Raw genomic sequence first — 24,323 nt, 5'->3', positions numbered from 1 at the left:
TAATGAACTTCTGCTTCACGGTCCTTAAGCTGGCTGTCTGTGTGTGCATGCCAAATAAAACTGTTGCTAGATAGTAAGGCGGCTTGGACCAAATAGTCTAATTGTATTGAGTTTAACAAGTACAAAGTGAGTAAGCAATAATGTAGTACGGAACCCTGGTCATTGCAAGATATTGTTTGGTATATATCCAGAAAACGTGCACTTACTTTGCTAAATTGTGTGCACATTTTACTAAATTGTGCGCACGTTTTAATAAATAGTGTGCTCATTTTATTAAATCATGCTCTCAATTTAGTAAATCGTGCGCACGTTTTACTATTATTTTACTAAATTGTGCTCTCATTTTAATTGTAGTAAATTGAGTGCACAATTTATTAAAATGTGCGCACAATATAGTAAAACGTGTACACAATTTAGTAAAATGTGTGCACAATTTACTAAATTGAAAGCACTATTTAGTAAAATGAACACACTATTTAATAAAACGTGCACACGATTTAGTAAAATGAGCAATATACTAAATTGTGCACACAATCTAGTAAAATGAGACCACAATTTAGTAAAACGAGTGCACAATTTACTAAAATGAGTGCACATTCTCTCAAAACACAAAAATATCTTGCAATTCCACCTTCTGGGCTCCATAATAAATGGGCACACTATATATACTAAATGAGACCACAATTTAGTAAAATGACTGCAATTTAGTAAAATGAGCGGACTATTTAGTAAAACGTGCGCAAAATTTACTAAATTGAGAACACAATAAGCGCACTATTTAGTAAAGCATGTCAATTTAGTAATATGAGCACACAATTTCACAACTTCACACGTTTTCTGGATATAATATAATATCTTGCAATGGCCCCTCCAGAGTTCCGTAGGTGACAGTATGATAGTTGGCACCATTTGCCAAATCTGCCTTTACCACTTGAACCATAAGAGGGGAAAGAACGTGTCTGTAAAGGCAGTGTAAAGGCACTGCAAATAGACTGATTCGACTCCATGTTGCACAGATTAGGCTGCTGCACGCGGGAGTCCGGACTTCTTTGCGTTGCGTAAAAGTCCAGTATGCACCGCGTTCAGCCAGACCACACAGCTTAATCAAAATAAAGGTTTGCAAAAAAAGTAAACCTAAAGCATTAGGTTATTTTTTTGCAGTTGGCCTACATAGGAATAGCATGCATAGTCTATCGGCCTTAGCCTATAACGCTAACTCCACCTTGTTAGGGCTACGTGTTCAAGAAACCAAGAACGCAGGGCTTTTCTTTTGACGAATTTTGCTAGCTGCTACCGTCGTAAGGATTGTAATTGCGCTGTCTACTCGCAGCCAGGAAGAAGCCGGACGTGTATAGATCTGTACAGAATTTCAGATTGGGAAGACATTTATAGTAGAAATCAAGATGGACAGGCCAACATCTAAATATCACAACTTCATATTTGGAGGTAAAGAACGTTATTGACCAGCCAGCTTAGCCGCCAATATTGTCAGCTGAAAGTGACAAAACAACCCCAACCCGATTAGGCAAACAAAACAAATTGTGGATAGCTGCCTACTACTATTTAGACCAGTCAAATAGTAAACTACAGCCTTGTTGGGAAGGCAAAGGTCTTGGGGTGTAGTTCTAATCAGAGATGGGAAAACTTGCTTCAGTAACGCTAAGCCATGTAAGCCTAGGACTAGGGTGTAGCGGTGCACTTTAACCAGTGTCTGTTTAGCCCATCAAGTGAGCCATACACGCTATATTTTAGCTCTTATTTTAGGATTATGAGTATGGTGTAGTGTTCTGTGTTTAACCCTCCTTTGTTCTGCCTTTCGTGTAACCCTCGTGTCGGCGTAAGTGTTTTACTACCCTGTCCCTGTGCGTGTATTGTGTGAGTGTTAGAAACTACCCCTGTGTGTTCCTTGTAATGCTTTTAAGTGCTCCCTGCTTCTGACATGATTAAAGTCGCTTGAATGATCCACGTGTCTCGGGACATCATCACTATATAATGCCATAACCTACTGCCCTCCTTTTCTTAGGCCTCCCCTCTTTCTAAAATCCCTAACACAATTACTTGTTTTACAGGTGTTTACCATGTCAGGGATAATTCTGAATGAAGATGAGCTGTTAATCAAAGAATATTCCAAAATGTTGACGGATATGATACTACTGTGTTTTACCCTGGGCCTCTCCCTGATGTTCTGGATCATTTCCATAATTACCAATTCATACTCAGGTAATTATTGACGGGTAAGGTATAGTAAAATCGTTATAGGATATGTAAAAACAATATCATCCAAAGTACTGTACTGAGGGATACAGTAGTGAAGTAGGCTACAAATCTCAGTGCTCCCAGTCTTTTTCTCTCAAATTGAATATTACATTTGTCGTTTTTCTCAGCCTTTTGTGGGATGAAACAAATCCTTGTTTAAAAGGTTTTTTTTTATTTATTTTTTTAATATATGTCATTAATAGTGTGGGGGCAGTTCCATGCAAAACTGTCACGTCCATAACGGCAACTAAATGCCATGGTATTTATATGATGCGAATGATTATGTGAAGAGTTTTCTATGTTCTACAACTAAGAAGAATGAATTATGCTAAAATTCAAGTAATCATCATTCACATCATACCATACCATGGTATTGTGTTGGCATTATGGACGAGACAGGTTTGCATGGAATTGCCCTGGGATTTCCCATGTCAGCCCTCATCATGATGGTGATTATCTTTATTAATAAAAAAGAATTGCAGCATCACAGAAGGAACTGTAACCAGCACCACATTATTCATGTTGGAACCACAATTATGCTGATATATTTCCCATTGTAAATATATGCAAGTCAATGCTTGCCTAATATTATAAGTATCATAGCATCATCAATCATAATAGCCCCAGGTATTCCTAAACTCTTCAAAACACGACCTGGGCAATGCCTTTGCTTTACTTTTGTCTTTAGGTACTGGGTACCCTGTTTCAGCATGGAGATGGCTCTTCTCTGTGTTACTCCCTCTCACGCTTACTTTGCGAGCCGTGAAAAAGCGAAGCCTCGATTACACAGGGGCCCTTGGAGGTAAGTGCGTGCATCACTGGACTCCCTTGCTACCTTAAAGGTATAAAGATAATCTATTTGCTAATACTGTCCCATTCCTTTCTCTGAGGGGTTGGTTTGTTGTTGCATTAAGGTTTGATTTTGTCTTTTTCTCCACAGCGATGGTTGTTGGCGTCATTCTCACCGTGGCCAACTTGAGTTTCCTTTCCGCACTGTTTGCTTTTTTCATCACTTCATCCAAGCTGACAAAATGGAAGGGTGACATTAAAAAGCGTCTGGACTCAGAATATAAAGAAGGTAATTGTAAGCTAAGGTTCACTGCAAATAAAAGCTTCTGTATAATTTTATGCAAATTAAGATTTTTTCACTGAGAGAGGCACCTACGAGTACTGGGGGAGCTGAGCTACAATAGCCACTGCTGTGCCTTTGTTTTCTTTTAGTAAAATAGCATTGAAATACAGGGCCTCAAACAGGTGTATAACAAGCACTGAAGGCAGGTAAGATGAGGCAAAAGACAATTTAGGCTGAAAACCTCTAGTTTTATCAGGTGGTATGAAATCAAGCTTAAGTAGCAATTTCAGCATCTTGTCAATATCCCCGTCTCATCTTAAAATGTTGCTCTATGAAATTGCCTTCGGTTCAGAAATGCATGCAACTTTGCAAGTTTTTAAAAGCCACAAAAGTTGTTGTAAAAGATTCTAACAGGGAGGTTACACAGGGCCTGCCTCAGCAATTCGCTTCCACTGTAATCAATCACCAGACATGATAGCGGTGTGGACGTTAAATAAAAAAACAGACCAATCTTCTAAAACTATTTTTATGCCATGTGAATGGAGCGCCTCAGCTGTGGACCTGGTGTAGCGCGGGCTTAATAGATTAGGGAACCACTAATACATTGATTCATGTATATTTGAGGTTTCATGACTTATCTTGCATCTGTACATCACATTTCAAGACCAACCTCTGGTGGCCTGTGCCTGTGGATGACCTATACCTGTTCCTCTCTTCTATTGCCTGTTGCATAATCTCTTGTTTTACTATCTATTCTTTAATTTTCATCTTCAACCCATGAAGAGCAAGCAAAACAATCTGTTTGTTTCATGTGATCCCCACTTGGGTTGTGCCAAAGATCCTTTGAATACTAACCTCAGTTGATGTTTTCGGGTTGAAGTAATTACAATGTCAAAATGACTGGTCTAACACTGTTAACAAATGAGCATCGAGTCTTCAAATGATGTCGATGGATTCTGTTTGTCTTGTCTCTTAATGCTGGCCAATCATTTATTTTGCGGACACATCACATTGATACCAACCAATAGCGTCAACCGTCTCTGGTTGTGCTTACAGGTGGACAGAGAAACTGGATTCAGGTGCTCTGCAATGGTGGCATTCCCACGGAGTTAGCCCTGCTCTACATGATCGAGGTGGGGTCGGGGGAGATTCCCGTGGACTTTGGGAAGCAGTACTCGGCATCCTGGATATGCTTGTCCCTTCTGGGAGCGTTGTCCTGCAGTGCAGGGGACACCTGGGCATCAGAGGTGGGGCCCGTCCTCAGTCAGACCAAGCCCAGGCTCATCACGACCTGGAAGGAGGTGCCAACAGGTGTGCATCGACCCTAAAGTCATATTCATCTCTACGGTTTTTCATTTTCTATGGCCTTTTTTTTTTTTTCAAATAAGGCCGGGTTCAGCGTAAGGTTTTGTCTCAGGTTAAAATGAAAGTTGAAATAAAAAATGAATGAGACCTTGTAAGATGAAGGACAATATAGTTTCTATATAAAATATAGAATATAAACTACATTATGGGTAAATTAAGATCTAGTCATGGCCATGTTCTACAGCTATAAGCAGTACAATTGCATGTGACTCATTGACAGATGAAGGAGCCACGGGGGGGGGGGGGGGGGGGGGTGTTGGATTATGGCTAGCAACATAATGCCACTAGTACTAACTAATGTCTCTTTACTGCAGGAACAAATGGAGGAGTAACTCCGGTGGGATTAGTGGCCAGCTTCCTGGGGGGATTAACAGTGGGCGCATCTTACTTCATCTCCCAGATTCTGTTTGTAAGTGACTTGCACCTGGCTGTTCCCCAGTGGCCAGTCATCGTCTATGGAGGAGTGGCGGGCCTTCTTGGATCAGGGTTGGACTCTCTTCTGGGAGCCGAAATGCAATATTCAGGTAAGCCTAGTGCTAACATATCAGCCAGAATGTTGGCAATATACTAAATGACGAAGTGACTGCGTCAACAGGATCTGTATAAAGAGGCTCATCTCAGTTTGAGAAACAGGAGGAGAGCAGCCAAACTCTAGAGAATTTTAACATCAGCGAAATGCGGTTGGACACCAGTTATAATCATTTAGGCGTCCCACGAGTCAACAGGTGCATAGAACTGTCCAATTCATCTGTAATATATTGATATGACAATATGTCGTTGATGTTGTCACATTGTAACACTAGGTAAACAAATGTTCTTACATCCTCACAGGCTATGACGAGAGTACTGGCAAAGTTGTGAACTATGAGTCCAAAACCACCAAAAGAATATGTGGGAAACCAATCCTGGACAACAACGCTGTAAACCTCTTCTCCTCACTTCTCATTGCCCTATTCCTGCCTGGGCTCGCCTGGGGGGTTTGGCCCCGACTATAAACGTTTTGGAAACAGTTGTCAGGATGTTTGTTATAGTTTGGAAAATGGTATCAACTTGGAAATAATCCCACCATGTGTATTTGTGTGTGAAGTAAGAATGAGTATAATGGTGATGGCAGGGTGTTAATAGATTGAGATAAATGGATTTGAAATCTGGAATGTAGGCTCTGTGTGATCGTACTGTTTGCGGTTATGCAAATAATTTCACATAAATAATAGTTTCACATAAGATGTTTGAAGTCCAGAGAGTTTCAATTTAATCATGAATTGCATTGAACACAATGTTATAAATATTGTAATTTTCTTGTGCCGTTTATGAAGTGTTTTCATTATGTATTCAGGGAAGAGTGAGCGCTACACTGGTATGCAACCTGTACCTGTTAACACATCTCATTACACCTGGTAGCAGTATTCTATACAGATAGATTGGTCATTTTTCTGTTATTGTCATTGTGATGTCAAATGAGTGCGCTCCACTAAATGTTCTTATGTCTGCTTGCTGCCCACCTACCCATGTCACTGGAGCCTTACCGTGTTTACCGTTGCTGATCAGGAACAACCACACCCTTTGCAGTTTTGTCAGTGCTCTGGCATGTTGACCACAACAAACTATATTGCTGAATTGTTAGTCACCCATGTATATTGCCATTGTAGGCATTGCAAAATACAAGACTTATAGGTTTAGTCAGATTTTTTTTTTCTTTTTCGCATGTCCAAATGTCCATCAAGGATTCCCGGGACACTGAAAGACCGGGGTACACAAAACTTCCGTATGTTTACCTCCAGGGGTCATGTTAACCCATTCCATGTGCACACGTGCATAAACAGATACACACGCACACACATACATTCACAGTAATCATACGTATGACACACTCACACAGTAGACATATGTAAGCATGCATGCACATGCACACAATTCAAGAATTTCTCAGAATTATGAACAGGCAAGATGGGGGTGGGGTTGTATAAAATGATTTTTACATGTGAAATCTATGAACTAATCATGTTTTGGTACTTGTTATCTAGCAGATACCAGTGAGAATTGTGTGGATAATGCAATTTAGTGAGACAGTTAGAATCATAGGCCTTTCAGCGTGATTTATTTTTGTGGAAAAAATGTGCTGGACAGGGCGGCGGTCATATTTTGTACCGCTCTGCGGTACATCTAGTTTCCAAATGTATTATGCTTTGTGTGTGCGTGTGTGTGATGAATTAGTACATTAATGTGGAATTTGTGGAGACAAATGAGTCAGGAGGAAAAGAAACACTTCAACAGTATGCATTTGCAATGTCAAAATTTAATTTGGTAAAATCTTACAATTGACAGTTGTCTTCATGTAGTGCATAGTATCTACACTATTCCATAAAGCAAATACTAACCTCTACTGGGAGTGAGAAGCCCAATAAAAAGTCTCACTTGGCTGCTAGAGTAGCACACACATCAAAGAGGGCCTCCTCCTCAGGATGCCCAAATAATCCATCTGAACATTATAATACACCACATGTAGGATGCTTTCTTTTATAAATTTCTCATGTGCCAGTTATAAAGGGTGGGGTGGGGGAAAAGGGGCTAAAAAAACAAAACAAAACACTATTTACTGACAACAATGTACTGTTATTTTTTTTTCTTTCCAAACCTTGGCATGGTGGTAAGCTTTCAAATTTTGACAGCCAAATTGAATTGATCCAAATGCACACGAGGCCGATAGTTGACACTAACAACCTCACACTATCCCAATAAACAACTTTCACTCAGGTGACAAACATTCAAGTGCCAGTGTTTTTACCGTCTTTTGGTCAAGTTAATTGAAAGTATCACTTTTTAGGCATATAAAAATAAATACTTTTCAAAAATGCTTAATAAATTACAGTCTAGCAGCAAAAGTAGAATCTAGTAATCTGTGCAAATGGCTAAATTCTCCACTGCCAATTTCCTGGTCCCAAATAAACCCAGGTAAAATACTGAGAACCCTTTCCCCTTTTGTAAACAAGCTGCGTTTTAACAATCTTTACACATAAGGACATGTACGAGACATCTATAAAACTGCACACGTGCAATCAATAAAATAACTTTAATAAAACTTGATGGGTGTAATGTAAGAGAATCTAGACCCAACTTGTAGCACCACACAACTTCTGTTACCACAACACTGTCAGTGCATTGGTATTGGGCTAAGAATTTGAAATATATCAAGGCACAACACAGTTGAAAGTGAATATATTGCACTTCAGTCAAAAGACTTCTCATGCCCACTCCCAAATGACTTTCTCCTTGAGAAAAAAATTATGCCGCCTGCCTAGGGGGGGACACCCCTCGACGACTCGGCCACGAACCACTGATATAGTCTCCACAGTACACTAACAGCAACCCAAACTCTAGATTTCCTCACATTAGCTGCCAAAATACACAGTCAGAATGGAACAAGCATCGAACAGCACCCAATCAGATGGTAACATTAGTTGTATCAAAGAATGACTACAACAAAAACAAAAAAAAGTAATTATGCTTCAAAAGCCACACCTTGTGAAGCTCCTATGTTTTTTGATATCCTACCATATTCTACAGTTAGCCTCAGCTGACCGCTTAGCTTCCAAAGGGGAACAACACCCAGCCGTGAGTTTAATGGCGGGTGGAACTGTGCCTCAAACGAGTTACGCCTTACGTCTGTATGTCTTTTTTAACGCAGCTTGAAAGAAAAAAAAAAGAGACCAAGAAAATTAAGTGAAAAAAAAAAAATGATTGTTTTATGATTGCGTAGTGAAAAAAAAAAGCCTTCTGTAGATTTTGTCTCCTTGACCAAAACAAAAAACACTAGCATGGGACCATTGCAGTGGTAGCATTAACACACACTCTACTCCTGTGGTAATAATGTAGCCATTCCACTTTTGCAAATGCTGCTTTTGTACAATTCCAATCTCACATTATGATTAAGATAGACATTTACTCGATATCCATCCTGTTTCCATACAGTTCAAGTAAGAATGCGCTAACATACCATTCACATGCTAGTCTCTCAAAATCAACTAGCTGCCTTTGCAGATAAGCTAAAATGAATGGCCTTTAAGTTGAAGCACCAAGTGCCTTTGCAGCTCTGTAAACACATTCTGAGAAAATTAAATAATGACTGAATATTAAGATTATGCACTGGAATGGCTTGATCAACAAAATCCAAAGGGTACCTTTAAAGAACTAGTGAACAGATCACGTTTTCATTTGAAATGCATTTTTTGCCAGATCATTGCTTCCAATAAAGGAACGCAACCTATGATCAGGTCACAGGATGGCTGGTGACAAAATTTGAAAAGTTCAAAATGGAATAATGACTGACAAGTCATTATTTCGCAAGACATTTGCCAAGGTTTGATTTAATCTGAGCTCAATTATTTGCCTTTTAAGAAAATATAAAACTTGAAGTTCATGGCCTGGTGTCAGTAAGTACATTGCTTTTTAAAAAAAGCAAATGTAAAAGGAAAAAAACAAAACAAAAAAGACAGTACATTATCAAGTGATTCTTTGTTCTGCAAAAGATAAGTAAGATGCCAATAACATAGTCTTTGACTTGGTCATTCATCTTTGTGTCACAGAACAAGCAGTAGACAGTAGATGTTTTCTTTCTGTCACGTAAACTGTGGATATGTTCTTGTGATGCGTGCCACAATTTTTTCCCCCCCAACCAAGTCATCACAAAGAATCACAACTTATAATGTACGGATAGGGTCCTCAAGCTACATATGGTTATTCAAACTGGCTAACATGTGGTTCTCATTCAGCAAATAGGGCTGTATGAGCCCATCAACATGTATCGAGTGGAGGTCTGAAAAATTCGGGGCATTTGAATTATTAATTGCCCCACCAGTCCACTTGCGAGTGAGAGTAGCTTCCTCCATATCCGTCATTGCCGTAGAAATTCCCAAAGCCACCTGAAAATGAAGACGACAGTCTGAGGCCTTGCGCCGACATAACTGAACAGTGCGGTCTCTTCAGACGCAACAAAAGAGGATTTGATTTGTACAGTGAGACCGACACTTACCACCACCACCACCAAATCCACGATTTCCTCCGTGGCCCCCGGTGCTGCGGCCGCCTCGGCCTCCAAAGCCGCCGCCGCTGCCGGCACTGCTGCCTCCGGCGCCACTCGTCTGCCTGTAGTCCCGGGCTCCGAACCCTCCAGAGAACCTACTGTAGAAGCCAGTCAGAAGCTGTTAAAATACACTCTAGAGAACCCATAAACGCAAACACTCATTCGCTCTACGCAAATACAACATTGTTTCTTTACTTCGTAACATGCACATCACATATCAGTAGGTAATGCATGAATCATGACTGTTTTTCACTCTTGAAGTAGTTCCTTGTGTGCCCTGAAAAATTAACGAGTTCCCTTTTAGACCTAAGGTAGAACACCTTCATTTGCATCTAATACCTGGATAGAACTTAAAATTTTAAGTCTTTGACATACTAGAGGAAAAGACAAAAAACACATCGAACAGTGAGTAAGTACCCCTTAGAGCGTCCGCGACTGGTACTTTTGTGCTGATGCTCGAAGGCAAGACTCTCCAGCCAGGATGGGACTTCCTGTTTGGCTTCCACCACCAGGTCCAACAGGTCCTTGGTGATGTTTGAGTTTTTATCATTGAAGAACGAAGTGGCCAGGCCTGGTACAATGAAAAGCACAGATACATGCATTGTGTCAATACTTTAAAAGCAAAGCCATTAGATCACAGTACATCATGCATGAGATTTATAGCAAAGCAGCCGCTGTCACCACTAAACATTGTCCCCCAGATTCAGATGTGTAGTTCTGAAATATGCTCCATATGCTTTGTTACTGCCCTTTGGACTGATTGCTGCATCAAACAAAACATCTTTTTTTCCCCCCATTACACAATATTAAATACAAAATATCGTTAAGTGTAAGCCAATGAGCTTACCCAGATTTCCTACACGGCCTGTACGTCCAATGCGGTGGACATACTCCTCAATGTCACTTGGAAGATCAAAGTTGATGACGTGTTTCACGTGAGGGATGTCCAGTCCTCGAGCAGCCACCTGTATGGATGCACCATATTAAATTCATTCCCTCTCCAACACACATTACTTGGATCAATATTGTAATACATTTCTATAGCTCAGTTTGCGTTTATGGTTCTTATCAGACGCTTTCGTCCAAAGCGACTTACAAGAAACATTACAATAACATTAAAATGAACGGTTTAAAGTCATATAGCCTAAATCAAGGGTTCTCAAACTTTTCCGAGCCTGCACCCCCAAACCTTTCTACAGTGCATGAAAGCCCCCCTGACCCAGTTTGGCGCCACCCCCACCATATCTAGGTGGTTGTATAGATATGTAATAGTACGTACTGCTACTACCACGATTACTATTATAGGGCATAATTGTGCACTGACTCCTCCTCAGTTTTCACCACAGATGGGAAAAAAAGACTTCCAAAAAAGATGAACGATTCAGCACCTTTACTGTAGTTGAGTTTGCGAGACAGAAATGAGAGGAAAATAGTGTTTAAAATGTCGATTTATGTTGCAGTCTAATGCTGCTTGCCCATTTTAAATCTAAAATAAGGAGGAATATGAGGAGCCCTGAAAGGCTGCTTTTAACTGTAAAGAAGGCATCTGCAATCAAACCTGACTCAAATCAAATAGCCTGCATAATGTCCTTTCTGTGGATGTCTGATTTATTTGTTGACAGAGCGGTCTTTGAGATCTAAAATGATGCATTTTAATTGGCCAAGCTAAGGAGTGATGTCTGTTATCGTTCATGTAAATATAGGCCGATTCATGTCCATTGCATTATCAACGGCAAAGTCCATGGCATGTGCCCCACAGAAATATTGTTTCATTATGCGAGTGAGATGTCCGCGCTCTCGCGTCCCACTCACAACATGTTCCCGCCCCAGCAGGGGGCGCACCCCCCAGTTTGAGAACCACTGCCCTAAATAATACAAAAATACCAATATTAGTAACATACTAAAATGTTGACAGAAAATTATTATTTTTTAATAACAATAATTCTTTTTTTTTTTTTATAGATTTTCTTAATGAGCATACAAATAATAACCTTAAGGGAAATACCAATAGTAATAAAATGTTATTTATAAAATATAGAATAAAATAAAAAATATAATATATTAAATAAGATTTTTTTTTAAAAAAAAGAACATACAGCTGTGGCCACCAGAATGGGGCATCTTCCGGAGCGGAACTGGTGAAGTGCCTCCTCGCGGTCTCTCTGTGAGCGGTCACCGTGAATGCTGGTGCAGCCGTAGCCCTCCCGGTACAGGAAGTCTTCCAGGGCATCAGCACCCTTCTTGGTCTCCACAAACACCAAAGTGAGGGATTCCTTGCCTGAGAACACAAACAAGTAGTTTGGAAAGAGGCACCAGGTGAAATTAGCAAAGAAGGACAAAAAAGGCCACAGGAAAAAACGGTAAGGGGTGGGTGGGGTGCACAACCAGCCTAATCTTGGACAGGAACACAAAACAACTCCAAAATTAACATGAAGCCAATGGCACATATACTTCTAGTATACCCAATGGCACATTCCCCGTGACCAAACATGGGCTCAGAAGACTTCAACGTGCAAATTCCTGAGAAAGATTGGTTAATGAAATCAGTAAATACTAATAAAGATTAATGATCAATGGACGTCATAGCTGACAATGAAGAATGTGATTGCTTCAAACTAAACAAGTTTTCTGATACGCAGTGACTTCATTCCCACGTGGTCGTCACAACTGCCTCAAAGTAAATTTTGCGGAAAAGATAAGAAAATGGTTTGAAAACAAGACATCAATTGTTATACACTGGCGTATGGACCCATAGTTCATAATAACAACAAGGGTGTCACGATTCTCAATTTCATTTTCAATTTTAAAGTCATGATTCAATTAAATTTTCGATATTTTTTAAATTATATTATTAATGCATTTCTTGTTGTTTACTTTTCTTGCCGTATTTCCAGTTCTGTTTTGGGGGCTTTTATTTTGAAACCACGTTTTTATTTTTAAACCGCTCCTACAGCAAGCTACTAAACAGAACAGACAAACATGAACATAGTGAAATTAAATAACACTGAATAATAATTTGATTGTTATAGCACACTCCGAAGAGACACAAGGTTAATGTTCACGGAATATTACACTGATAATGTGCATTTTATACCTTAAAGTAATTTTGGACTATCTAGAACTTCACTTGCAAAGTTGAGTAGCCCAAGTTAGTGTTAACTGACATGAACGAATGAACCTCAAAATACGTCCACATTGGTGAGATCAGAGAAGCAGGAGGGGGTTGCAGTTTGATTGATATGCTTCATAGCTGGCTATATCTTCAAATTTGAGGAGAATGTTGACAGGCCGCACTTCAACACGTGTGTTTTCCCCTCTTGGCATCCATGCTGGACGTGAAATTGGTGGTGTGGCTGCATCGTCAATTCTACCTATGATTTTGACGCTCGAGATTGTGATGTCATATCAATAGATTTTCAACTTAAAACCGAGATCGTGACACTCTTAAAACAACAACAATAATAATAATAATAATAATAATAATAATAATAATAGTTCCTACAAGGGATGGTATGGGTTGAGAGGAAGAAAGAGGGATGGATATGAATAAACATTCATCATGTGACAAAAAAAGGCCAAAATACATAAAGCTTTACATATACAATAGATCACCACAACCAAAAATTGCATAAGAGTAGGCACTAATCTAAACTGGTTGGTACAATGTTCACAGAAAATGAAATGAAAACAGGGTATGACTATGGGCTGGGAATTCTGTGTCCACAGGGTAAGGAGAAATATTTCAACTCACCAGGCTTCCCGAGGTTTTCAGCAGTTGGTTCCTGACCCTCGCTAGGCATAACTTTGAATAAAACCAAACCTTGCAATAAACTTTTGAATTTTTAGCCGCCATCATTCCCCACAACACAATTAAGACACATTTACAGCAAGTGGACAATTGTTTGTCACTGTATTATTGGTGTTTTATATAGTAGGCATGCCCTTCAGACTAATTTTGAGAAACTTAAAGTCTATTTAACGATAAATCTGATATTCTACAAACTAGGGTGTATTTTTAGATGGTCTAAATTTTCCATCGGGGACCAAAAAGACCTTGATGGAGCAGTTTTGCCTAAGACAGAACCTCTGTCTTTGCCTCACAGGCATGCTATATGCCATCTTGTTGTAAATGCATATTCTGGTCTTACTGCTTTGATTAACATAATTTGGTCTTAAACAAAAATGTACACTTTATCATCCAAAAATACACCTGCCCATCTTGTAGAATACTGGATTTGGCCTTGAAACAAAGGGTCAGAACAGGTCGTGACTGCTCACCTGTAGCGTTAAGAAGATCCAGCAGGAAAGACCTCTTATCACTCTCTTCAACCCAAACCACCTTCTGTGTAATGTTCTCTGAAGTTGAGCCCACGCGGCCCACGGCAAGGAAGATGTAGTCCTCCAGGAAGTCACGAGCCAATATCTGGGGAAAATCAGTTAAAGGTTGTATTAGCGATAGCTAATACAACCTTTGTTCGCTACTCCCTCACCCTCCCTCCCGTGCAATAAAACCTCACCTGGATCTCTTTGGGGAACGTGGCACTGAACATCATGGTCTGGCGCACGCCTTTGGGTGGCATAGTGTCCTGCTCAACGATACGACGAATCTGGGGCTCGAAACCCATGTCCAACATACGGTCAGCCTCGTCCAGGATCAGGTAACTGCAAGCAGGACAATGCAGCATTTATCCAACAACATATTGGTGATGAGTTATCTTTTTACTCTAGTTTTTACTCTTGTTTTTTTTAGTATGTAAGGGCCATCTTTTTAGTACCAGCAGTGGTCCATGCCAATCTTGCCCCTCTCCATCATGTCTACCAAACGTCCAGGCGTTGCCACCAGAAGGTGACAACCGCGCTCCAATTCACGAATTTGTTGGCCGATGTCAGCTCCTCCATACACTACACATGGACGCACACGGGATCGATATGCGAACTGAGGACAAAAAAAAAAAATATTCAAGACAACAGAAAATGAATAAGCTTCCAACACATAACATAAATAACATAACAAATAACTTCAGCTTAGTTACCTTCCTGGCTTCATCATAGATCTGCAATGCCAACTCTCTTGTTGGGGCCAAGACCAGAGCGAGGGGATACTGCTTACGGCGGCCATATCTACCATTGTCCTGTCAACACAACATTTTCATGTTACTGAAACAACTATTGCTTCTTAAAGTAAAAGTTTTTCATTTAGCAGACGCCTTTATCCAAAGAGACATGGCCGTGTAGTGACGTGTTCGTGAATTGAACCCGAGTCAACATATACCAGTTACCACTGCTAACTCCTAACTCATGCTCATTCGGCAGTACCTGGGCATTGTTCTTAGCGGCCTGTAGGGCCTCTCCCGGTCCCTCTGTGTAGATTTGGCTGAGCACAGGCAGCAAAAATGCGGCTGTTTTCCCAGAACCTGTAACGAAATTCACATGGCAAACAAATTATAGCATATTACAACAACTTGTTTTATTGCTTGAGAGAGTGTAACAGGCAGGCTACACTAGCCACGTAACTGAAGTGTTTGGTTTGCAAAAAATTAGACCAGTCTTCTAAAACTATTTTTACGCTCCTCGAATAGAGCGCTTCAATTGTGGACCTGGTGTAGCCCGTTTGTAAAGGTGGCTGTGCAAGGGGCATGCGTCTAGAGGTGTTTGGGTGTACAGGTGTGACTCACCTGTCTGAGCACAGGCCATTAGGTCTCTCTTGGATTTAATGATGGGAATGGCATGCTTCTGCACCGGAGTGGGACGTGTGTAACGACTCAGTGCGATGTTGCCCATGATGATCTCCCCCATATCAATATCTTGAAACTGCCAGAGGATGAAAAAATGTCCATAAGTATCAACCCTTTCAAATAAGAGTTCAAGCACACACAAAAAGGGACTAAATGGCATTTCAAATTGTATACTGTTGTTTAAAACAAAATAATGCAGTCAACTTACCATATCAATGGGAGAAGGGCTGTCGTGTCCTGTTGCCTCCACAGGAATGTCATCATAATTATCAAAATTGATTCCTGTGTTGCACCCGGCAAACAGTTCGCTGGAAACAAAAAGAACATTTTAAGTCTCCCAACTAAGAATCGTCACAGACTTGTTAAAAGAGTAGAACAGAGCTCTGTTCTTTTTTTTTTGTTAAGTTTTGGGTGATGTGAACTCACTTCTCCGTTCGCTCATTGCGGGACAGAGGTTTGGACCAATCTTCCTCCTCTCTCGAGTCGTCCAGCCAACGACCATTTCCTCCACCTCCAAAACCTCCACGTTCATATCTACCAATCACATCACAAGCGAATATGTAACTGATCTTATACAAATACTAAGACTTGTTCCAGTAATACCAACCTACAGAATAGGAACATGATTATTGTATCTGGCCAGTAAGTCATGTCATGCAGGTAGCTCACCTTCCCCTTGTAGAGGTACGATCATAGGCAGATTTGCCTCGGTCGTTACGGCTGCCAAAGCTTGTGTAAGCATCTTTCTGAACATTCCAACCACCGCCATTGTCCTTGGCTTCATACCCAAATCCTATAAACAAAAAAATGTAAAAGTTAAAAAAAATAAATACCAGATAGGTATTTCTTGAAGCATGAGTTCATCCTGTACTACAATATAACAAAAAAAAAATAAAAAAATAATAATATCCTCACCTGGATTCTGCATAGGCTGGGCAGGGTTATAGGAACTTCCACCTCTACCACGGAATCCTCCGCGACCACCACCGCGGTCCTGGCGAATGCCGCCACGTCCGTTCATGCCATTCGCATCATTGTATCCATTCACAAAGCCATTATTGCGCCCACCATCCCATCCTCCAGCATCTGTGGAGAAGCATGTGAATAACACAATTGAGACATTTTTATTTACCAGCAAGGCTGCTTGTAGGCCTAGGAAGCTTGAAGACTGCTCCCAAGTATAGCATCATGGTGTAATAGTATAGTCACACAAATGAACCTCTGCCTACCAAACCTGTTCTTAGCAACTTCAAGCAACAATTTGGTTGGGACACTTGCGCTTGGTCGTACTGGTCAAAACCATTTTCAGTGGTAGTGGGAGCCACTGTTGGTTCGCCCAAGTTCGTTCATCTTTAAAATGAGTGAGAACAGGTTACATTTACACGCTTCTCCTTTTAACATTAGCCCTCACAAGCAGAGGCGCAACGCCACAAAATAGACCAATCAGAAGCAAGAGATTCATTTCTAGCTTATTTTCAATGATTAAATTAGTCACAACACAAATCTCAGGGGTAGGATGGTGATCAGGTTTGTACCATGTATTTGCATATGTCATCCAACACATAAGCAGAAGGCTACATTTACACTGGCCAAAAGACTAATAATCATTCAACCTCCAAGTTAAGATTGCTCCACTGTTTACTTGAAATTTAGAAAGTTGGAAAACAAAGGTTCTGTTTAGCAATGGGTTGAAAACATTGCCACCAAATGGTAACATCATCTGTAGAAGTTACAAAAATACAATGCTGGAGTGGTGGTCAATTAGAAGGAGTGTTGTATTTGGGGAATGAAAAAAAAGTGATTGTATCCAACAGCAAGACTCTGTATTGACACACAAGGGATCTCACAACTCTGACTGGACGTGTCTTGGAAATAGTGGATAATCATGCATTAACATGAACATACACCTAACAAAGTATATCTCTCTCTCTCTCAAAAAAAAAAAAAAAAGGCCGTGATACACTTACAGCTGTTCCCAGGCCCAACTGAGTACCCGCTCTGTCTACCAGAGGTAAATGCATTTCCTGCTAAGAGAAGAAATATGTAATCAGGAAATATCAGAGCAATCAGCAATGATGCAATGATGATTAAATGCAGCTGAGACTGTAGAAACGTCAGACCTGCTCTAGAAGGGTGATGGTCAAAATTCTATGCCATGATAGAGCCTGTCTCGATCTGCCCGAGCTAAGAGAGGGCGTCATGTTCTTATTTGGTAATGACGTCTTTCTTTTGTTGTGTTCCAAGAAGCCGAAGCAGCAGCAGTAGTAGCAGTTATGCAGCGTCAATACTAGGTTGGCAGTGGCTGCCTCTAACAGCAGCCGCAGAATCATAAGCAGCCCTAATCCACCAAGACTAAGTATACTGCTTTGCATTTACATAAATAAGTCATGTACTAAATGTCTTAAACCTATTCTGAGGGTTTCCTGTCTGAAGTTCAATTCCTTCCATTTTAGGCAAGTATTGCCTTTCCTTGGCTTTGAACACTAGATGCCATATTGCGCGTCATCACAGACACCAGGCACACCAGGGCAGGAATCCATATTATGAAAAAGTAGCGAAAGTGAAACCACATCTCTTGCGATCGCCCATGAGTTGGACCTGCTCCAAAATGGAATGCGTTCATCATTAGACTCTTTCCAGAAGTCTCATGAAATTTGAGGTAGCAGCTTTTATGTAATACTGCACAGACAAACCACACTGAAAACATAACCTACATGGCCAAAGTGACCATCAAACTCATACCAAAGGATGAAGCTGCACAAGCACCATGAGTGTTTCTAGCTTTTCTCACTAGAATTGTATAAATTAAAGGATCTCAGTTAAATTCTGTAAGATTCAAGTCGTTTTCAATGCACCACTACAGTGTCAACAGTGCTATTTGACTTGTACTGTAGAGTGATGCCTGATTACTAGTAATCGGGTTTTTCAGCAACAGAAGACCCAAGTCCGCCTAAGATGGCAGACGGGGAAGATGACAGAGCTAGACAGAGCCATAGATACAGTAGCAGCATCGAAGACCTGTAGCTGGAGAGAGAAAAGTGCATATCGAACATTGTGTCTACATTACATTAGCCTGATGCATTTTTAGCCAAAGCGACTTAACATGGCAAACAGTTTAAGCTTTTTAAAGCAATTCTCGCAACAATTCTAGGACAATAAAAAAAACGTAGAGTTCAACATGAATAAGTGCATCAATGAGTGCCATTTTTAAACAGTCAAGTGTCAGTTCTAGTCAGGTGGTAAGTGCTAGAATCAGCAAGACTAGTTGTAAGTAGTGCTACGAGGAGATGTTCTCTGAAGAGCTGGGTCTTTTTGAAGATGGAGAGGGATGTCCCTGTTCTAGTAGGAACTGGTGACGCGTTTTACCAACGAGGAACAGATGAAAAAAAGTTTGGATTGGCCTGAGTGTACTGGTGGCAGAGCTAGACATTGTCTGTCTGAGGAGCGCAACGGTCTGGAGGTAGCATATGCCTGTATGAGGGCATTCAAGTAGGTGGGAGCAGAACCAGAGACTACTTTGTAGGCAAGCGTTAAGAGACTTGAATTTGATGCGGGCAGCCATAGATAGCCAATGTAGCTGGATGAGGAGTAGGGTAACATGTGCCCTTTTGGGTTGGTTAGACCAGACGCGCCGCCGCATTCTGGATCATCTTTAGGGGTTTTACTGTGCAGGCTGGGAGACCTGTCAGAAGGGCGTTACAGTAGTCAAGTCGTGAGATAACTATTGACTGTACCAGGAGTTAAGTAGCATCTTAAGTCCGAAATGGCGCGACCAAGGCAACATGATCAGAGAAGGTTAGTTGGTTGACGAGAACGACTCCTAAATTTCTTGCAGCCCTGGTAGGTGCAACAGAGTCCATTTTGATGTTGAGGTCATGATGTATGGTAGGTTTAGCTGGGAGGACCAGCAGTTCAGTCTTTCAGAGGTTTAGTTGGAGGTGGTGTGCCTTCATCCATGTAGATATGTCTAAGAGGCAATCTGAGATCCATGTCGAGATCAAGGGGTGGAAAGGACAGATAGAGCTGTGTGTCGTCTGCATAGCAGTGATATGAGAAGCCATGCGAACGGATAATCCGTCCCAAAGAGGTGGTGTAGATAGCAAAGAGAAGGGGGCCCAGCACTGAGCCCTGGGGGACCCTTGTGGTGAGATAGTGAGTTGTCTAAGCCATGATACATTAAACAAGTCTCTACTGCCAACTGAGTTTGGTACGAGGCTAACGTTAGTTTGCAGAATTGCACCGTACCCACACCATATTCAAGTACTGAATGGGTAACTATGCTAACAGAAATCCAGTCTACTTGTTAGACCAGTTTGAAGAACACTAGTGCCTGTTAAAAGAGTTGTGAATCACTCATTGCTGTATATATGAACCTGCCGTATATTTCTTATGTTTATCAGCCATTTCAGTGTTTCCTCTAGATTTTTTCAGTGGCGGCAGGCCATTCTTAATAGCGCATGCCACTAACGTCTAGAAAAACAATATATTTATGGAATAAAACTAGACGTGTGTCTCGGATTAGCATTGCTGTTTATTGTTAAACTGCAATTTTCTGCAGCCAGCGGAGGGCATTTAGCCTACTATGCGGCCGGACAATATTGTGCATCTCCCCTAATTCTGAAGCAATGGCACCACTAAATGAAGAGGAAACACTGAGAAGAAAGTTAATGTTTTAAATAGGCTACATCAATACAATACAATACGTACACTTATTGTTAAATTAGTAATGTGAGTGGCAGCCAGCAGGGGAGGATACGTCTGCAGGATGATTATTTAAAAAGCAACTGCAACTACATTGTGCGTCTGCCCTGATTCTGATACCGTGGCGGTATTAATTTAAACCGTGGCGGGCCGCCATGCTAAAATAAACGTAGAGGAAACACTGGCCATTTATTTCTCTTGTCTAGAACTTCCTTTAGATATAGGATTGAAAGGAAGACTTCTTGAGCACCTCTGCTTACTCCCAGGTGTGACCTTTTGTCTATAGAAACTAGGTGTGCAGGGATGGGTGGGCTTTCACACCTCCCATTGTCCCTTATGGCTGCTCGAAGTACTCACACTACTAAAACTGGAATTGGGAACAGGTCAATTATGCATTTATTATATTAAAAATTAACTTACACGCAAAACAATGATAAACTATCAAAACATTACAGTGCAATTGGAAGGGGTATTTCTTGATGCATTATTATTTCATTTGTTTTAATTAAATAGAAATTGTTTCCAAGTCACCTGCACTATTGACCTAGAAGGCCAAAGCTAGAGAACTCCTTACCATTTTTGGAGACTTCTTTGTTCCTTAGATGAGGTGGAATGTAACGTCCTGGTGGTGGTACAGTTAAGTCAAAACATTAACGGCATGTCAATTACCAATTATTATAATCATAATTATTATCAGTTCTTAAAATATAACAACTTTTCTGGCAGACTGGTAATATGTGTGAAAAAAAAAATCAAAAAAAAATCAAATACTTACGGCCAGTACCTCCGCCCTGCAGGTCTGGGTTCAAGTCTAGAGCAGCCAACTATAAAAAAAATAAAAATAAAAATAATGAATTAAGAGAGGAATAAATGGGTTCTTCGACAAGTATTACAAGACTTACAGAGCAGAATAAAAAAAAAATGTTGATGCAAGGAACGATTCTCTAAATAAGTGGGCCTCTGCCATGAACACATTGCCTGCGGCAAATTGTGATGTGATCCCATAGACAAGTGGGTAAGTCAAAACATGGCTTAGAACAGAAAACCTGCTTAGGTTACTTTAGCCAGATTTGGATGAGATTTGTTTAGCTGTGCTAAAAGGTGCCGCTTCAGAGAGGCTTTAGTGTGTCAACACTGATTTCTTAGCAAAAAATACACTACAAAGGCTAGATGCACAGATTAGGTAGTACTCTACTTCATAGGGTCAAAGGTCAAGGTCACATGGTCCTTCATGTCATATCTATCAAGTTGCTTGACAGATCTTCATCAAAACTTGCATAGTTAACTACTGAGATCTAGCACTAATTACATGTTATTCAATACAATATTTAGATAAAACAATGTTGGCATGTCAATCTCTACAAGGGCCAGTAGAAAGTACTGAACAGTAGCTACAGTGAGTGAGACAGATCAGCAGCACAACTGCAACACACTAAACTTCCCTCATCTCAAAGATCTTAAACCATCTCTCCACTAGTTTAAATTAGCTAGTTACACCTGTGACTGCATGCAACAGTCAGGCAGAAGTCACACAATTCACTCTCCTCCATGTCAGGTAACAAACACTCACATGCTAAAAAGTGGTAATACAATAAAGGCAAAAACTCTTAATTTTGAGACTAGGTCACCGTCTTCATTAGCACAACCCTTAGCACTTACACCACACTGTGCTATTGCATTAACATCTACTCTGCTGGTTTTTGTAGAGGAGTCTCTTTATAAATCATTCATAGCTTGTATAACAATTTATCCTCAAGATTTGTTTTATGACCACAGCCTATTTTCTGGTTTATGGAATCATAAACTTTCAAAGTCCCCTCTAAAACGTAGGCAAAATAACAGCTTTTTTTTGTGATTTCATTTTGTAAACAAAATGAAATCACAATTCATCCAATATTCAGATTTCAAGTTTTAACATGCGTGTATGTTTAGGTAGATATAGACCCATTTGCTAATTTAAACATAAAATAAAAAATAAAAAAAAAAACAGAAAGTTTCATTATAGAATCTATTTATTAGTATTATCATTATTTGTTTTACAAAATCCACCACTGTTCCTGCTTACTTTATTTACCTGGTGCCTAAAACTCAAAAAAAAAAAAAAAAAAATCATGCTCAAATACAGTGGAACCTATCTCCGTTTGGATCTTTAGGACCCAATGTGATACCAAAAAAAGGTGTCCACCCCAAAAAGCTGTAACCTGACTTAAGACCTTGGGATTCTATGGAGAATGTACCTTTATGAGATCTGACTGCAAGAATCCTCTGCATCTGGTTAGCTAACGTTAATCCAACCTTCATTAACAGATGCATGCTCAGCTAAGTTAGTAACTGATCCAACGTTTGAGGCAACAGACTGTCAACAGTCTGTAGATTAAACAGTTACATCAGAGATCTTCTCATGTTAACATCGTGTTAGAAGCTATCTGGAGTTCTCAAAACGTGCAATCCTTCTCAAGTGTTGGTCGGCCCGTTTTTCAAGTTTAAAGTACATCTACGTTGGCAGGCAAGCGCTTCACTGCGATCGAGTTTAACAATCACCAACAAGATTGTTTTCTTACCATGATACATGGCTATATCGACACTCGTTATATGTTAATTAACTAATACAAGTCAAACTATTTGAAAAGTTTGTGTAAATAAAACGTTTCGTAACATCGTAACGTTAAGTCGTCAATGATAAATCCAATAGCACGTGAAGGCAGCACAAGACTAACGTTAGGCCAGCTAACCTACGCAGCTAGCCTTGCTAGCTAATATTACAAGTCGTTACCCGGCTTTATACGTGGCTAGCATTTTGGTGACATGTGACCTGAAAATTAGACAATTTACTTGTTTTTGTTGAAGAGTCGTGAATAACCTAAACATCTACATGCTGTAAAAGTACAAAACATGGGAGTTCAGCAATCGTCGCCATTAGAAACCATAACTAGCTTCCACCACCAACCTCCATTTTAACCAGCAGATTACGACGACACGCAATAAGCTAGCATAGCTAGTTAGCAAGATGACTGAACAGACTGAACAATCCAACGCTTAATACTTTATAACTCGGCTTCCCGAGGAAATAGTACATCCAAAATAACAATGAGGACCATAAGTAAACCCACCTGCTGATCTAGACCGTGTACATTTTCAACGGCCACATGACTCATAGCTAACTAAAGAGAAGAGAGAAATTATCTGAAGGAAGGGTTCTTTGTTTGCCGGTATGCAGTCGTCCTCTTGGTCGTCGACGTCGTTTTCAATCTCCTCAAACACTTCCAAAACCTGGTGAAACTACACGAGTAATAAGAGTTTCTTGAATAAATTGGTTAATTTTAAACATATATCTATTGATGAGTTGTCTACAAAAGAAAAATCCGTCCAGAGTCAAGTTCTAAGCTTCGACGGCTTTAGTCGTGGCGGAAAAAAAATCTAGGCCGACAGGAAGGAAATGTATTGGTACGAACGTCCAAGTGAATGTATCGTGTCGGCGTCACAGGAGTAGGCCTACCTTTGCAGCGTGGCCACACATAAAATGGGTGGACCTATCAAGTGGGAGGAGTTATATTGTGAAACAGTGAAAACGTACAGCGCTTTAGAAAATAAAGGGCAAGAGGTTCTGTGAATAGTCTTCCAGATCATAGCACAGGTCTTCTGTGTGAAATCGTGTGTTATACGACATAGGCCTACAAAACATAGTCTGTGCATGACATACCACTGTGCATGACATGATGTCTCAAAACATGAATTTTCAAACATGAAGACTGACCAGCAGAGTCAGAGACAGGCCTGACGATTATCACACAACACAACACGCAGCACAATGGAATCTTGGAAATATAAGGTCATCTGGACTCCTTTGACCAATTTTATTGGACATCATATGAATTGCAAACTGCGTTCTCTGAAATCCACTGTGCACTGTGAGAATGGTTGTTGCTAGAAAAGAAATTAATTTTGGGCCCCCCACATGCTAGGGAGGTCTGGGGGCATGCCTCCCCGTTATAACATTTTGAAAAATAACCCATTATATGGTGACTTCTGTGGAAACTAACTGATAAATTGAGATAAATATCATACATTATAGCATATTGCAATACAGTCTATTGTAGGCTAAAACAAAACTAAT

General features: G+C 40.4%; 2 protein-coding genes across 6 annotated transcripts; one reads left to right on the top strand and one right to left on the bottom strand.

Annotated features, from left to right (window-relative positions):
• The first annotated feature begins 1,293 nt into the window (after positions 1-1,293).
• tmem19 (transmembrane protein 19) lies at positions 1,294-6,372 on the top strand. The gene is made up of 7 exons (XM_042080373.1): positions 1,294-1,446; positions 2,070-2,220; positions 2,945-3,058; positions 3,197-3,334; positions 4,385-4,639; positions 5,008-5,217; positions 5,525-6,372. Exons 2-7 carry the CDS (start codon positions 2,079-2,081, stop codon positions 5,686-5,688), a joined length of 1,023 nt encoding a protein of 340 aa, XP_041936307.1. The 5' UTR covers positions 1,294-1,446; positions 2,070-2,078; the 3' UTR covers positions 5,689-6,372.
• A 597-nt stretch (positions 6,373-6,969) lies between these two features.
• Positions 6,970-23,690, bottom strand: LOC121698330 (ATP-dependent RNA helicase DDX3X-like). Of its 5 annotated transcripts, none has more exons than XM_042080353.1 (20): positions 23,320-23,690; positions 20,985-21,033; positions 20,784-20,831; positions 17,476-17,535; positions 16,424-16,594; positions 16,178-16,301; positions 15,935-16,042; positions 15,717-15,816; positions 15,449-15,584; positions 15,090-15,187; positions 14,807-14,905; positions 14,549-14,709; positions 14,291-14,435; positions 14,052-14,196; positions 13,525-13,575; positions 11,870-12,051; positions 10,621-10,738; positions 10,191-10,344; positions 9,723-9,871; positions 6,970-9,612 (listed from the first exon to the last, which is right to left on the bottom strand). In XM_042080353.1, the coding sequence occupies exons 1-20, from the start codon at positions 23,362-23,364 to the stop codon at positions 9,533-9,535; spliced, it is 2,223 nt and encodes a 740-aa protein (XP_041936287.1). In that variant the 5' UTR covers positions 23,365-23,690; the 3' UTR covers positions 6,970-9,532. The 5 variants fall into 5 exon arrangements, with proteins under 5 accessions (XP_041936287.1, XP_041936288.1, XP_041936289.1 ...); XM_042080354.1 differs by having other exon boundaries at positions 17,476-17,532; XM_042080355.1 differs by lacking the exon at positions 13,525-13,575.
• Between the last annotated feature and the right edge of the window lie 633 nt (positions 23,691-24,323).

This window comes from Alosa sapidissima, chromosome 23, assembly GCF_018492685.1.
Source record: "Alosa sapidissima isolate fAloSap1 chromosome 23, fAloSap1.pri, whole genome shotgun sequence".
NCBI classification, from domain to species: Eukaryota; Metazoa; Chordata; class Actinopteri; order Clupeiformes; family Clupeidae; genus Alosa; species Alosa sapidissima.
Note: the sequence above shows the minus strand (reverse complement) of the source record. Positions and strands in the feature narration are given on the sequence as shown.

Excerpts from the sequence above, each read along its gene's own strand:
- tmem19 (XM_042080373.1), top strand. The coding sequence starts at position 2,079 with ATGTCAGGGATAATTCTGAATGAAGATGAGCTGTTAATCAAAGAATAT. Across the intron at positions 3,059-3,196 it reads TTACACAGGGGCCCTTGGAG|CGATGGTTGTTGGCGTCATT; the intron begins GTAAGTGCGTGC and ends TTTTCTCCACAG. Across the intron at positions 5,218-5,524 it reads AGCCGAAATGCAATATTCAG|GCTATGACGAGAGTACTGGC; the intron begins GTAAGCCTAGTG and ends ACATCCTCACAG.
- LOC121698330 (XM_042080353.1), bottom strand. The coding sequence starts at position 23,364 with ATGAGTCATGTGGCCGTTGAAAATGTACACGGTCTAGATCAGCAG. Across the intron at positions 20,832-20,984 it reads GCAGGGCGGAGGTACTGGCC|GACGTTACATTCCACCTCAT; the intron begins GTAAGTATTTGA and ends TACCACCACCAG. Across the intron at positions 10,345-10,620 it reads AGGCCGTGTAGGAAATCTGG|GCCTGGCCACTTCGTTCTTC; the intron begins GTAAGCTCATTG and ends TCATTGTACCAG.